The sequence below is a fragment of the Fundulus heteroclitus genome, chromosome 6 (assembly GCF_011125445.2).
Source record: "Fundulus heteroclitus isolate FHET01 chromosome 6, MU-UCD_Fhet_4.1, whole genome shotgun sequence".
In the NCBI taxonomy this organism is placed as follows: domain Eukaryota; kingdom Metazoa; phylum Chordata; class Actinopteri; order Cyprinodontiformes; family Fundulidae; genus Fundulus; species Fundulus heteroclitus.
In genome coordinates this window covers 28,858,695-28,872,504 of record NC_046366.1, presented here as the reverse complement: position 1 = coordinate 28,872,504, position 13,810 = coordinate 28,858,695, and the positions used below count along the sequence as shown (strand labels likewise).

The window sequence follows — 13,810 nt, the reverse complement described above, 5'->3', positions numbered from 1 at the left end:
CTTGAGATTTGGGCAAAATAATGAACCTAAACATACAGCCAGCGCTACAGTGGAACCATGTAGATCGAAGCATGTTCATGTCTTAGAAATACCTTAACCTTAAATTGTGGAGAACTTTAATTTTTTTTTTACACAAATCTTTGAAAACCACCTATCATCGTCCTTCCACTTCTCAATTATGCATTGCTTTGTGTTGGACTTTCACATAAAATTCAAAAATTACCCTCAAAGACTGTGTCGTTCACACACAGCAGAATAAGAGCTTTTTTGTTGTCTTTTGTAACAGATGAAAGGATAGCTGTTCCTTACCTTTAGCCAGATGAAAGTGTGCGTCTTGTCTTCTTGTTAAGATGGAGCAGTTCTGCTTCCTGCCTGCAGCTTGACCTCCCACAGAAGAATAGAAACTTCTTGGATTTACACCTGGAAAAAAACACCTGAGAATGAACATAATGTATCCAAATGCCAACAGAGATGTTGACTTCAATAATGTGTGGTGTTTTCCTGTCATCAGGCGATCCTTTTTAGCTAATTATATCCTGCTGTCTAAATATCGACTGTGGTAATAGTGAAATATAAAATATAATTAGCGTTAAATACAATGGTAAGTTAAAATGTTCATCAAAAGGTTAGGGTGCATGGCATACAGTGAATAACTGTTCTCAATACTTCTACGAGCTTACACTAAATCATTAACTTAAAATGCTAACAGAGAAAATGCTAACATGTTGCCTAACTAAAGCACATAGGTATATGCAGTTGTTAAGACGTATTTCTAACAATAGTATTTCAGCATTTGTTAGCAACTGTTTTAATAAAAAATAAATAAAAAGATGATTAAAAGGGAGAAAACACACAAAATCAAGAAGAAGAAATCTTAAATACAGGTGTGGCCTCATATTACTGTATGGATGTATTGTAAGTTCATTAAAAACATATTGCAAGTCATCAATTTATAAGCAATTAGAATCACAGTTAGAGTTAAAACATCAGATGTGGATCAACCTTTTTGGTTTTTAGTTTTTAGTCATTTTTATTAATTAAGTCATTTTTATGCAGAATATTAATTAAAAGCAAATATCCAACATAACTACAAGAAAATGAGTGAACTGCTATGTTTTATTTAGAATTTATCACATTATTTGAGAAGTATACATGTGACGCATGACATAAGATTCCCAGTTATCAATCTTTTAACTTTAGGCCTTGTATTAATGTTTTCTTTCCATGGCTGTCGTGGAAAAATAACAGACAAATGTAAGTGCTTTTATGAACGTTAGAAAATGCATAAAAACATATCCGTTCGTTCTCGCCTGGCATGTATCTGGACTGGCAGAGGTAGTGTTGCTTGGCAGACTTAGCCGGGTGCGCTCTGTTCAGCCTCGTGCTGCTCTGTAGATTTACTCCTACGTTGCTCTTTGACCCTGAAAATCTGGACAAAATCAAATCAAAAAGAAGAGAAAAACTTTTAATTAAGAGTCAAATCAATTGTACAAAGCGGGTTTAGAAACGGGGTTTAAGTGAAGTGAGGAAAATGAAATAAAACTTCATGCGTTGAAAGGTCATCTGACTGTATTGGAATAGCTAAAACATAATAGATTTAGAAATAAGTGTTCATTTAAAATATAAAAGGACAAGAACAAAAACAACAGGATATGGGTTTCTCTTTAAAAACAATAGGTGTATTTAGCTAAAATCAATGAATGCGTGCACCAAACTCTGGTACTGAGGATAAGTCCAAAGAGAGCTATTCGACTTGTAAATAAAGCAGATTATAGAGAGCATACAAATCAACTTTTTGTTAATTTAAAAACATTCAAATTTAAAGATTTGCTTGACTTTAAAACTGCTCAATTCATGTACAAAGTAGACGGTGCTTATGATCTTAGAGGGTATAAAATGTTTAGAAAACCAAAAGCAAGAACAAATGTAAAACAACATTGTATTTCTTTTGTCGGGGTTGATGTATGGAACAAACTAGACCAGGAGCTAAAAGACTGTAAAACATTAATAAGGTTTAAAAACATATTTAAGAATAATGTGATTAGACATTATGAATCATTTGAATGTAATTAATAGCAGTAAGATATTGGGTGTATTACCTTTTTTTCAAAATGTTGTTACTGTAGAATATTTTTTTCTTTTCTAAAATCATATTTTGGCTTTGTGTTGTAAAAGGTAGTCATCTCTTTTTTTCTCTTCTAGTCCAATGTAAATTGGTTTTGGAGGGTGGGCATTATAAGCTTATTGCTTCTGCCTATGGACCCTTTTTCAGTCTGTTTTTATTTATTTATTTATTTATTTATATTACAAGGACATATATTGTCATTTATTGTATACTTGCGTGTCTGAAATAAATAAATCCAGAAGTCGCCGGGTGTTACTTTGAAACCAGAATGAAAGAAAAACAATGTGGATAATAAAAAAGTTCCATAATTTATGCTGTACTTCAAATTTTCAATTTTAAGAAGATTTTAACATGTCAGTCAAAATATAATTTTTTTCCCCCCAAATCACTACATTTCAAAGACAGAAAAATAATTGTCAAAAGAACATACCTGGTTTAAAACTTGTAAAACAAAGTATGCATTTGTATTTAGCCCCCTTTAAAAAAAGTCATGTAACATTTGCAGCTCTACACTAGTTTTATTTAGCTGAAATGATGACTAAAACGATTCTCTGGACTGAAATGCCTGGCTTAGATTACATAATTTTTGTGTGTTAGAATGGCCTAGTCAAAGCCTAGGCCTGAATAAACTGGTAATCTGAGGGGAGAAAATTTATGTTCACAGATGATCTCACTCTAATCTAACCTGACTGAGCTTTTCTAGAAAGAAGAAACAATGAACACTGAAGTTTGTAGCTGCCATGTGAAAAACACTGGGAAACGATCCGGTGTGGCATGAATAGTTTTACATGGCACTGTTCAGACATAGATCAAAGTTAAAGAATTAAAAAAGTGACGTTATGTTACAGATCGATGGGTTTATTCCTGCTCCTCAGCGAGGTGATGGTGGGTTTTTTGGAGATGGAGCCTCCAGCATCTCCATCATCCCCGCTGACCGACTGGAAAGAGGTCTGACCCCATCGTCGCCGTCCTGCCCGAGCCCCACATGCACTGGTCTCGATTCCTGCGGCGACCGCTCCCTATAGATAAGCGTTGCGTATAATTATAATGTAAGTTAATGAGGTGTCAGTTTTTTCCCTGTTTCTTTTAGAAAGTTTTAATTTTTTTACCTCAGTGGATCCTACAGCTTGCACGCTTGGCTGCACGTTTGTCACCAGACTGAGGGGCTCCTGCTGTTCCTCTGTTAGTCTCCTCCTGTTTTCCTGAGGAACCGGGATCGGTTTGGGAGGCGGACGGAGACGCTGGCTGTAGCTTTGTTGCTCCGCTTGGGTTTTGCTGAGCTTGGAGGAGTCCTGGTCCGTCTTGCAGAGGGACAGAGGCTTTGGTTCTGCAGCCGCTTCAGACACGTTTTCTGGAGGCCTGTGCTTCAGAGGGGCCCCAAAGATTTGACCGACATGAAAGAACGGATGCCTCAGAGCCTGGAAAATACAACCGAAGCAAAGAACACAAAATAAAATCCCATCCTTTTTAGGCTTAGGTTTTAACACAAAAATGACAACTTTGACATAAATTGATGCATTAAATCTCTGTACATCCCTGTATTTAGCTAACCTGACCCTAGCTATATGGATTTCGCTCCGCCTAGCTCCACTCACATACATCTGGGACCTCTCCATAGGAATTGCCTTTATTGAAGGCTGGGCCTTATCAACAATCCTTGCATATGATTGGATAAGCCACTTGTCTGTCATCTTTATTGACGTGCTATTTCAACCACTCACACCGAAGCTAACCCGTGACGCTGATGAGAGCGACGCAGGAAAAAACAAAACTTTTTTTTTTTTTTTAAATGTGTTTGCGGCTCTAGTGGCACGCGTTTTATTGACAGTGAGCTGACAGAGGAGGGGAGACAGGCGGCAAAGCGCCGCGGGTCGGAGTCGATCCCGGGCCGACCGCGTCGAGGACTAAAGGCCTCTTAACATGGTTCGCGCTAACCGCTAACCGCTCAAACAAAACTTGCCAAATCCGGTCGGGAGAAGGGCGAAAACATGGTTTCCACCAACAAAAGCCTTCAGAGGCGTTCTCTGATGTTCTTTTAATGAAACAATATTAGGTAGATTGGACAACACGGAAGAAATAGCAGCATCAATGTTAACGCTTGCTTCCTTGATGCTAGCCGCCATTGTTGTCTGAATCAAAACAGTCTCACGGTCGCTTCTCCACTACGTCACATCTATGAAACTCCAGCCCTGCGTCCTGATTGGCTGGACAATAAAATTGGTTGAAGAAATAACTCTCTATGGGAGATGTCCCAGATGTGAGTGAAGCTAGGCGGAGCGATATCTATCTGGGTAGGGTCAGGTTAGTATTCAGCACCATCCATCTTTCCCTCGAGTCAGACCAGTTCCCCAGTCCCTGCTGCTGAAAAACATCCCCACATCATGATGCTGCCACCACCATGTGTCACTGTGGGATGGTGGACTTCATTTCACTATGTGACTTTTCAAGGTAAGTGACAAACTAGAACCTTTTTTTAGGGCTTTCATAGCAAAAGGGGGTTAACACATGCACAAGATAAATTTTATTTGATTTATTTTTTATTCTTTTTCTCTCTCTCTCTCTCTATGTATATGTATATATATATATATATATATATATATATATATATATATATATATATATATATATATATATATATATATATATATATTTATTTATTTCACTTCTCCATCTTAGATAAGTTTGTGCAGATACCTATAACATTTAGAAACATTTAAATTACAGGTTGAATGTGAAAAAATATGTAAAAAGGCAAGAGGGGTGAATACTTTTGCAAAGCACTGCATAAAATAAGTAATGTGAGTATCTTAGACTAACTGCAGATTATTTAAACCACAGCCTGCGCACACTGGTACCCTCAGGATTTTAAGACCCAATTTAAGAGCCTCTGGTCCAGTTCAACCAGAAAATTTAACATAGAATATTTATTTTAACATTCAGCCAGTGAGAGAAATGTTCAAATCAAGATGTGATGTGGCAGTTCATAGATAAAACAAAAATTAAATTTGATATAAACCATAGTAAAAGGGCTGCGTTTATAAAGGAAAACCACAATGAGTTTTAAACCTACCTGAGCAGCACTCGGCCTTTTCTCAGGGTCCCACTGCAGTAACGCGGTCATCAGTGCGATCGCCTCTCCGCTGGCGTTGGGAATCAGGCATTTGAAGCTGGTGGGGAGACACTTTGGGAAGCGGAAGTTCATGGAGGAGGCCAGGTTGACGCCTTCTGGCCAGTCCGACTGATGTGGGGAGAGTCGGTGGTACAGTTTTAGTTTTAAAAAGTGACGAAAGAAAACCGTGAAAATAAGTGAAACGTTTGTGATGCATGGCTCCTCACCTTCTTCAGCGTTCCCAGCACCTGGCAGATCTTGAATATCTCGTCCACCTCGCTGTTTCCTGGGAAAAGAGGCCTCAGTGTGTACAGCTCAAACATGATGCAGCCCACAGCCCAAATGTCGATGGGGGAGCTGTAGGAGCTGGACTTCAGCAAAACCTCTGGGGCTCTGTACCTGTAATGTAGCAAACACAGAGGAGTTTATGGAGATCTCAATCAGATTTTATCAATTTACCTTGATTATAACAGAAAACCAACCCTGACCTAATATTGCTGTATGAATGTTTGCTCTTGCTCATTTTGCTAGCACATTCCACTGAGCTATATTATACACTGGAGTGCTAATCGCCCGCTGTTAGAACGAGTCGCTTTGAAGCCACCAGCTGCCATATTGGTACTCCCTATTTCCCCCAGTAACTAGGGAATATGTGCGCTACAGCATCGAATAACGAGGATTTTCTCATGTTCAGTGGGGGCTTAAAACTTTTAAAATGTCAAATGCCATATACTTTTATGTTATGTTCTAAAACTATCAAGTACTGAGAAAGTCATGTGCTGAAATATTTTGCATTTTATTCATTTAAATATATATATATATATATATATATATATATATATATATATATATATATATATATATATATATATATATATATATAACATTTATAAATATATAAATAACAATATACAAAAACTTATATTTACATATATGTATACATATATATATATACATATATACATACTTATTTATACATATATATTTAATATGAATAACATGTAAAATATTTCAGCAGCTAATTTCCTAGTAGTTGATAGTGTTAGTACATCCACGGACTGTAGAATTACCTGTGAAACGTTTTCACACAGCCAGAAAACTGCTTTTTGTTGCAAACCAAATCCTATGGGATTCTGTGAGAGTAGGGAGTAGCAAGATGGCGGCCAGTGACTTCAGTTTTTCTGCAAAATCAGCACTCCAGTGTATAATATAGCTCAGTGGCACATTCCCACTAGCATTTCAAAGGATCCACACCCCTCCGATTTTTTTTTTAACAATGGGTCACAGTACAAACACCAATTTATATTTCACGTTATTGGAGTTTTATGAGATGGACCAACACAAAGTAGCGTATACTGGTGAAGATGATTCATCGTTTCAAAAACATTTAACAAATGCAAATCTGAGAAGAGTGACGTAGATTTATATTCCGCCATCTTGAATCAAAACTTCACACGCCCTTTTATTTTGGTCACAGCACGCAGTTCTTGTGGGTTATGTACCAGTTTTGCACATTTAAAAACTGATTTTTTTTTTGTCCCGATTCTTTTTTGCAAAATATCTCAAGCTTGGATTGGATGGAGTGGTTTTGTATACAACAAGTTGCTTTTAGGTCTGAACTTTGCCTGGGAGTTGAGGTAAACCGTCCCATTGTAGCTCTGGCTGTATGTTTGGTACCGCTTCCCCGGCCTCTTGCCCTTTGCAGACTCCTAACAGGTTTTCTGGTTGGTTTAAAGTTGTGCTGTGCTCTTTCCATTCTCAAATGATGGATAGATCAGAGCTCGTGAGATGTTAAAAGGTTGGCATGACTCAACATCTCGTCATTTTTGTTGTTTGTTCAGCGACATTCTCACACCTGTGAGGCCTTCACAGAACAGCTGGATTTACGCTGAGATTAAATAACAGGGGCAAAAATAAATAAATCAGATTAAATAGATGAAATTAACAAAGGCAATTTACTAATTAGGTGAATTCTGAAAGCAATTAGTTGCACTGGATTTCATTTATGTATTAATGAAAGTAAACTTTATCTGTAAAAAGAGTTGAAAACCATGTTATGACCTTCCTTTTACTTTACAGTTATGCACAACTTTGTGTTGGTCCTCAGTCTATCACACAGAATCCTAATGAAATATAAGATTTATAAATACATGCATATATATATATATATATATATATATATATATATATATATATATATATATATATATATATATATATATATATATATATACACACATATATTTTGGTTAGGAATTTGAGTAGTATATTAAAGCTGTCAGACTGATCTCAGGAAAGAAACAACCTGCAAAAAAAAAAAAAAAAAATGGCAAAAACACAAAGTGATTCTTCTGAAAATCACCTGCTATTGACATCACCTTGGGAACAAAGCAAACAAAGTCCATACGCATCAAGTAGTTTGACCAATGCAGGCTGAATTTACTGGACTGGAAACTGAGAAATGTTTTATTTACAAGAATCAGGCTCACCATCTTGTGGACACATAATCTGTGTAAGGCGGCTGTGAGCGGATTTCTCTTGCTAGTCCAAAATCTGCAATCTTGACGAGCTCCGGGCCCATGCAGAGCAGGTTCTCTGGTTTTAAGTCCCGATGGAAATACCCTAAAAAAAAACAGAGGTACTCAATTGAACCCCTGCTCAGATATATAAGTGCACCAATATACATCATTTTCTGCTGTGGCCTTTTTTTTTTCATTCTACTTTTTTTTCTACAGCCGATGTCACTAAAATCACCCAAAAGTATAACTCTCAGCTCATGAACAACACATATTTTGACCTGCACAGCCAAAGCGAGTCTTCACATAGACTGGAAAAGAGAAGACGAAGAGAGGAGTGTCTTACCGTGCTTATGCACAAATGCTAACCCAGATAAAACCTGGAACAGAATGTTCCTTATCTCATTTTCAGAAAACATCCTTTCTTCTCTGGGAGGTGCATGGCAGCCACAAAAAGAGGGGAAAACAAGATTGAAGAAGGTTTTTGGACTAGGGGAAATATGGCAGAGGTTCTCTTTGCTTGTCTTATTCTCATTAATAAATGTATGCATTATCTGAATGTCTTGTTTCTGACCAAAACAGAGATAAATATTTCCCATGCATTAAAAAAAAAAGCACAGATGATGATGTAATCCCACAAAACCTTGCGTTAAATGTAATTAAGCACACATCCAGTGGTTTGATGAAAGTCTGAATGACTCTTACCTTTCATTCATGAACTGATAGAGGTTTTCTCTCATGTACTCAAAGACAAAGTAGAGGTGGTCATTTTCCCTGATCACTTCCTTCAGTTTCACCACATTGGCATGATTCAGCTTCTTCAGTGACTGTTGACGAGGAGGGAGGATTACAGGAAACACAAACAACAGAATCACAATCAGTCTACATACTTGATTAAAAACGCTGAACGAACCGTAAAGTTTTGAGTAACTTTCACAAACACGTTGATTTTGTTTTGTAATTTAGGTTTATTTTCATTGTGTACCTTGAAGAAGTTTAAAATATAAGTAATACATTTCCCAGAACCCCCTACTGCAAAGAGAGGCCCCATCAACAACAGGCATGGTGGTGGCAGCATTGTGCTGTGGGACAGCTTCACCGCCCGTGGTCTGGGTGCGTGTGGATGAAAAAACAAAGATGGGGGAGAACCAAAACGTCTCTCATTTCAACTCAAAAGCCAAACTGCTGAATCCTGGAGATAACTGGGTGTTATAACAGCATAATTAATAACACAGGTTTGGGGTTGGATAAAGCAGACCTCTGGGCCGACCTTCTTAAAGCTCCCATCTTAATCCCATTCGAAGCTTGCGGACTGTGCTTAAAAGCAGAGTCTATGTGGAAAAATAAAACCTAGAAGCTGAGAGGAATGGTCAGAAGCTTAGACTTAGACTTAGACAACTTTATTTGTTATTTTTATATTAACAGAGTGCGTACAGAATGAAATTTCGTTGCACACAGCTTGCAAATTGCAGTAAAATTAATTACAGTATAAGGTGCAGCAGTGATTTAAAAGTAAACAGTTTAAATGTAGACAATGCAGCAGAAGTCACAGTGTAGAGGTGAGTATTTTTAAAACCTTTTGTATGTACAGAATTTGATTTTGCAAAGGGCATTTGTGCAAGAATGCATTTAAAAACTAAGAGTTCGGCAGCATTTGTAATGCTAGATGGAGATGCAATGATGCAAAATGTGCAAATATGCGAATGTTGTGCAGAGTTTATGGGTTATAGCTTATTGACGGCGGCCGCACAAAGGACGTGGACGAAGGGCAGCTGGCTCAGGGACATACAACCAAATATTTGTGGGAGTATGAAAAGTAGAAATCTGTTATTTAACCCAAACTCCTGCTGACATATTCACTTACCTTAACCTCTCTGAGATTCAAGCACTCATCCCAAGAATAAAACTTCTTCTTCATCCTGTTAGGAAATAAATGAGGGTAAAGTGTATTTATAGTCAGATATCTAGTCCTGATTATAATGTCACTACAAAAGGTCATAAAGTTACCAGTTACAGAAACCACTTTGGTGCAACACAACAAGTAAGGTAGTTCATTGTCTGTTAATTGACTGCACCAAATACATTTCTATGTTAAAAATGTGTTTAGTATGGGATTGATGTCATTTGCTAATCTTACATATCGTGTTTTTATTATACGTAAGCAAAAAATAAAAAAAATTAAATTTATGATTGTTAACAGAAATAAGGGCTTTAAAACATCAGTCTGTGAGTAATTAATCTTTATAATGTGTTTACCTTTGTTAATTGTGTTACTGAAACAAATAGATTTATTGATAATGTTCTAATCTATTTATTTATTTCCATGTATCTCATCTATGTCAGGGCTGTCCTTTAATGTGGGACAAATTGGAGCATGAGAAGGAGAAGTAAAAAAAAACAGACAAAAACAAAGTAAGAAGTGGACATTTTACAAGAGTAAAAAAAAAAAAATAGTCTGACATTATACATTTTTCTAGTCATGACTCCTCAAAGTTCATTACAGTATAGCTCTTAACTCAAGAGAGAAAATATTTATCCTATTTTAGCTTCATTTCATTGGCTTCCTGTTAAATCAAGAATAGAATTTAAAATTCTTCGTCTAACGTATAAAGCCCTTAATAATCAAGCTCCATCATATATCAGAGCTCTGATTACCCCGTATGTTCCTAACAGAGCACTTCGCTCTCAGACTGCAGGTCTGCTGGTGGTTCCTAGAGTCTCTAAAAGTAGAATGGGATAGGCTACTGGAGGACATCAAGGTCTATTTCTCTGACTCTGCTGAGTTCTCCTACTGTTCTCCAATTTGCATCGTTTGTTATTTCAACTTTTAACTTTTTGTTCTCTTGTCTTTTTCCAACTTCATATAAGGTACACCTGGTCTGGCGTTCCGTTAGCTGTGAAATCATCCATGGGAAGCAGATTATCCACTATTACCGTATAACATAGAAAGGATTCCTGGATCAATGTGTGCTTCTGTGCTTTTTGTGTCTCTGCTCTGTCTTCTCTAACCCTCAGTGGGTCGAGGCAGATGACCGTTCTCACTGGTTCTGGTTCTGCTGGAGGTTTTCCTTGCCTTTAACGGGGAGTTTTCCTCTCCACTGTCGCTTCATGCATGCTCAGTATGAGGAATTGCTGCAAAGCTGTCAACAATGCAGACAACTGTCCCTGTGGCTCTACGCTCTTTCAGGAGGAGTGAATGCTGCTTGTCAAAACTTGGTGCAACCTGCTGGCACCATATAAATAAAATTGAATTGAATTCACTAAGACATTCATACACCAATATGCAGATCAGTCAGCAACTTGGGGGTAGGTCAACATGTGTAAGGAGGAAGCTGGAATGGAACCCAGAATCTTTCAATTGTAAGACAACAGCTCTACCCACTGATCCACAGTCACCTCTTTTGTATTTAATACAGAGAAATACACAGAGAATTGCACAAATACTTTGACAATTTCTATCTGGGCATACATTAAGTGAGTTCATCTAAAGACTTTTTCGATCAAAATAAACCACAGCTTTAATTTTTCGGGTTAAATTACACCGTTTCCTTAATATTGTCTCTTTTTGACTGAGCCTGACATTTTTAAACATTGCGACTAAAAAGCGTTACTTTACAGACAGGATGAGCTCTCCACTGTGAGTCCTGTTGGCTGCTCCCTTGTTCAGGGGTCACCACCGCAGTTATATAAGCTTGAACAAAGACTTGGCAGAGCGTTTGTGCCGGATGCCCTACTTTACACAGCCGGGATTCAAACCTGGGTCCCCCGTGTCAAAGATGCAGACTCCTTTACACCACAGAGGGACCGAGGATGACCTCTCTACTGAATAATACCATTGTTAACCAAACACGGAGGGTTTATCTTACAAACGTGACTGGGAGTGGACGAATAGACCTGAACAGGCCTTGCAGCACAGATGCCTGGAAGGCTGTTTTGTGTTTCAACATGTGGTCCTTTGTTGGCATAATGCTCTGCAACCCCCATGTCTTACAATATAACATGCATTTAAAAGTATTTCCTGTGTCCTTTATTTGTTTGAATTTTCTTTTCATATTATTTTGTCTGTACATGCACATTTAAGAAAAAAAAAGTATTTGTTCGCCACACTAGCAGGACAGTTTTGACTCAAAACAAGACTACCTGCTCTCTTTCATGGATCTTTATCCACTTTTCATTGAAGAGCCTGGGAGCGTTCTGCAGTGGCACTCGGTTTTAATCAGCTTAGCGCTCTCAGACAGAACAACACAGTGTGTCTTTGGCATGTTCTCTTGGGTTCTCCTCACCTCTTGATGGCCACCAGTTCCCCGGTACCATTGCTCCTGCCCAGCAGCACGCTGCCATACGTGCCGTCCCCGAGCTGCTTGAGCATGGTGTATCGGTTCATGGTCCAACGAGCTCTGGCACTCCCTCAAGCTCCAACAGTTGGTCAGTGGAAGCGCTCGGTTTCTTCGGTCAGCGAGGCTTTCCCCGCAGAAACCCGGGTTCAAAATATCCGGTTCACCTGTGGATCACTGATGCGGAGCAAATGTTTACCTGGTGGAAAAGGGAAGCAGTCTGGATCCTGCCCCGCTGTCCTGGGAGAGGAAGGGGTTGCGAGGCCAAGTGGATTAGCGGCGTCATGTGATCAACAAAGTGTGCCAGAAAGTAAAACCACAATCAGACATGTATTCCAGCTCAAGCCTTAATTGTCTAATAAGCCATAGTATGCATAAATTAATAAACAGCAATGGATCATTGATAGATTTAATTATGTTAAAATAAATCAAATCAAGTGAACAGCAAAGCACTGAAACTCTTGGAGGACGCACATTTAGCTTCTTGTTTTTAGATTTTTATGACAAAGATTGAATGGTTGACAGTGATGCAGTATGATTGTTTTTGATGATAATTTTTGTAAATGTGGTGAGTCTGATTTGATCCTTTTTAGTCTTCTAATTTTACCGGCGTATCTCCTTATTTTCTTTAGCTGTAGTGCAATATTGCTTTTATATGGTGGTACAAAATAAATAAAGATAATGAATATTAGCAAAAACAATAATAATAAGCATAATAATAAACAAAACTCAATTAAACAGCCCTGAAAATATAAGTTTTTTATTGAATTTAGAAATAGGCCTATTTTAGAAAATAAAAAGAAGACATGTGACAAAACCCCTGAAAACAAGTAAGCTTTCTTTTCATTTTAGTTTGTGTGTAAGTAAGTCTGGGGTGGGTAGTAACTAGCTGATTACATAAACAATTGCATTTACTTGAGTAAATGAAAAGAGAAATTACTTCTTGGAGTAGTTTTATTGCAACTTATTTTTACTTTATTATAATATTGTTTGGAAGTAATGCTGGTCTTACTCAAGGACAGTTTTTGGCTGCTCTACCCACCTCTGCTTGAAGGTTTGTTAGCTTTTTATTTGTCTCTAATGTTTGTCTGTGTAATGAATGCTACAGCAAAATTTCCTCTTGGGTGTTTATTAGGGTTCATATTTTAGTGTAATTTTGACCAGCATTTTGTAATATCTTGATTACATATCTTATGGCATTTTTTTTCCCATCCAGGTGGGTTCTACATATTTAGGGTGTGCTTACTCCTCTCCAGTGTAGGTACAGCATCATAAAAATCTCACAGAAGCAGCATTTATCTGTGATTTGGTTTTATAAGTTCTCCCCCTAGTGGTTTACTTTGATGACTGCACGAGTTCCTGTATGTGGCTTTTATTTTAGGAACTTTTATATTTTCTAACCCTAAAGGTTGTTAAAAAAAAACATACAGATCCAGGATATGTGGTCTGTTTTAATTAACCTTTAATTCTATATTCAAGAGATTGCTGTTAAAGATAGTTGAACGTGAAAATGTGGCTACCTGGTGTTGGGGAACCTTTGAATAAACAAATGGCTATAATAAAATTCTGCTTCTTGAAATGACACACTCATTGTATGGGTAGAAGAGCGTTTTTAGTCTATAATGACTACATTCCAACACAATTTACAAAATACCACACAAATTAAATTATAATTATATATTAAAAACAAGCTTTCTCTGACCAAAATATTGCAGGACGCGCAGAT

At 37.6% G+C, this 13,810-nt stretch overlaps 1 protein-coding gene across 2 annotated transcripts in view; it reads right to left on the bottom strand.

Moving 5' to 3' along the window:
- LOC105932232 (serine/threonine-protein kinase MAK) overlaps positions 1–13,810 on the bottom strand; it is a 41,062-nt gene that overhangs the window by 2,052 nt on the left and 25,200 nt on the right. The window contains exons 2-12 of one of the 2 annotated variants that reach the window (XM_036138515.1): positions 12,034–12,324; positions 9,615–9,669; positions 8,456–8,577; positions 8,097–8,179; positions 7,724–7,856; positions 5,462–5,633; positions 5,196–5,363; positions 3,235–3,543; positions 2,972–3,144; positions 1,311–1,429; positions 310–420 (exon numbers count right to left, since the gene is read on the bottom strand). In XM_036138515.1, the coding sequence (XP_035994408.1) occupies positions 310–420; positions 1,311–1,429; positions 2,972–3,144; positions 3,235–3,543; positions 5,196–5,363; positions 5,462–5,633; positions 7,724–7,856; positions 8,097–8,179; positions 8,456–8,577; positions 9,615–9,669; positions 12,034–12,134 (1,546 nt within the window). In that variant the 5' untranslated portion in view covers positions 12,135–12,324. Of the gene's footprint in view, positions 1–309; positions 421–1,310; positions 1,430–2,971; positions 3,145–3,234; positions 3,544–5,195; positions 5,364–5,461; positions 5,634–7,723; positions 7,857–8,096; positions 8,180–8,455; positions 8,578–9,614; positions 9,670–12,033; positions 12,325–13,810 lie in introns of those variants that run through there. The other variant, XM_036138516.1, reaches the window with a different exon arrangement.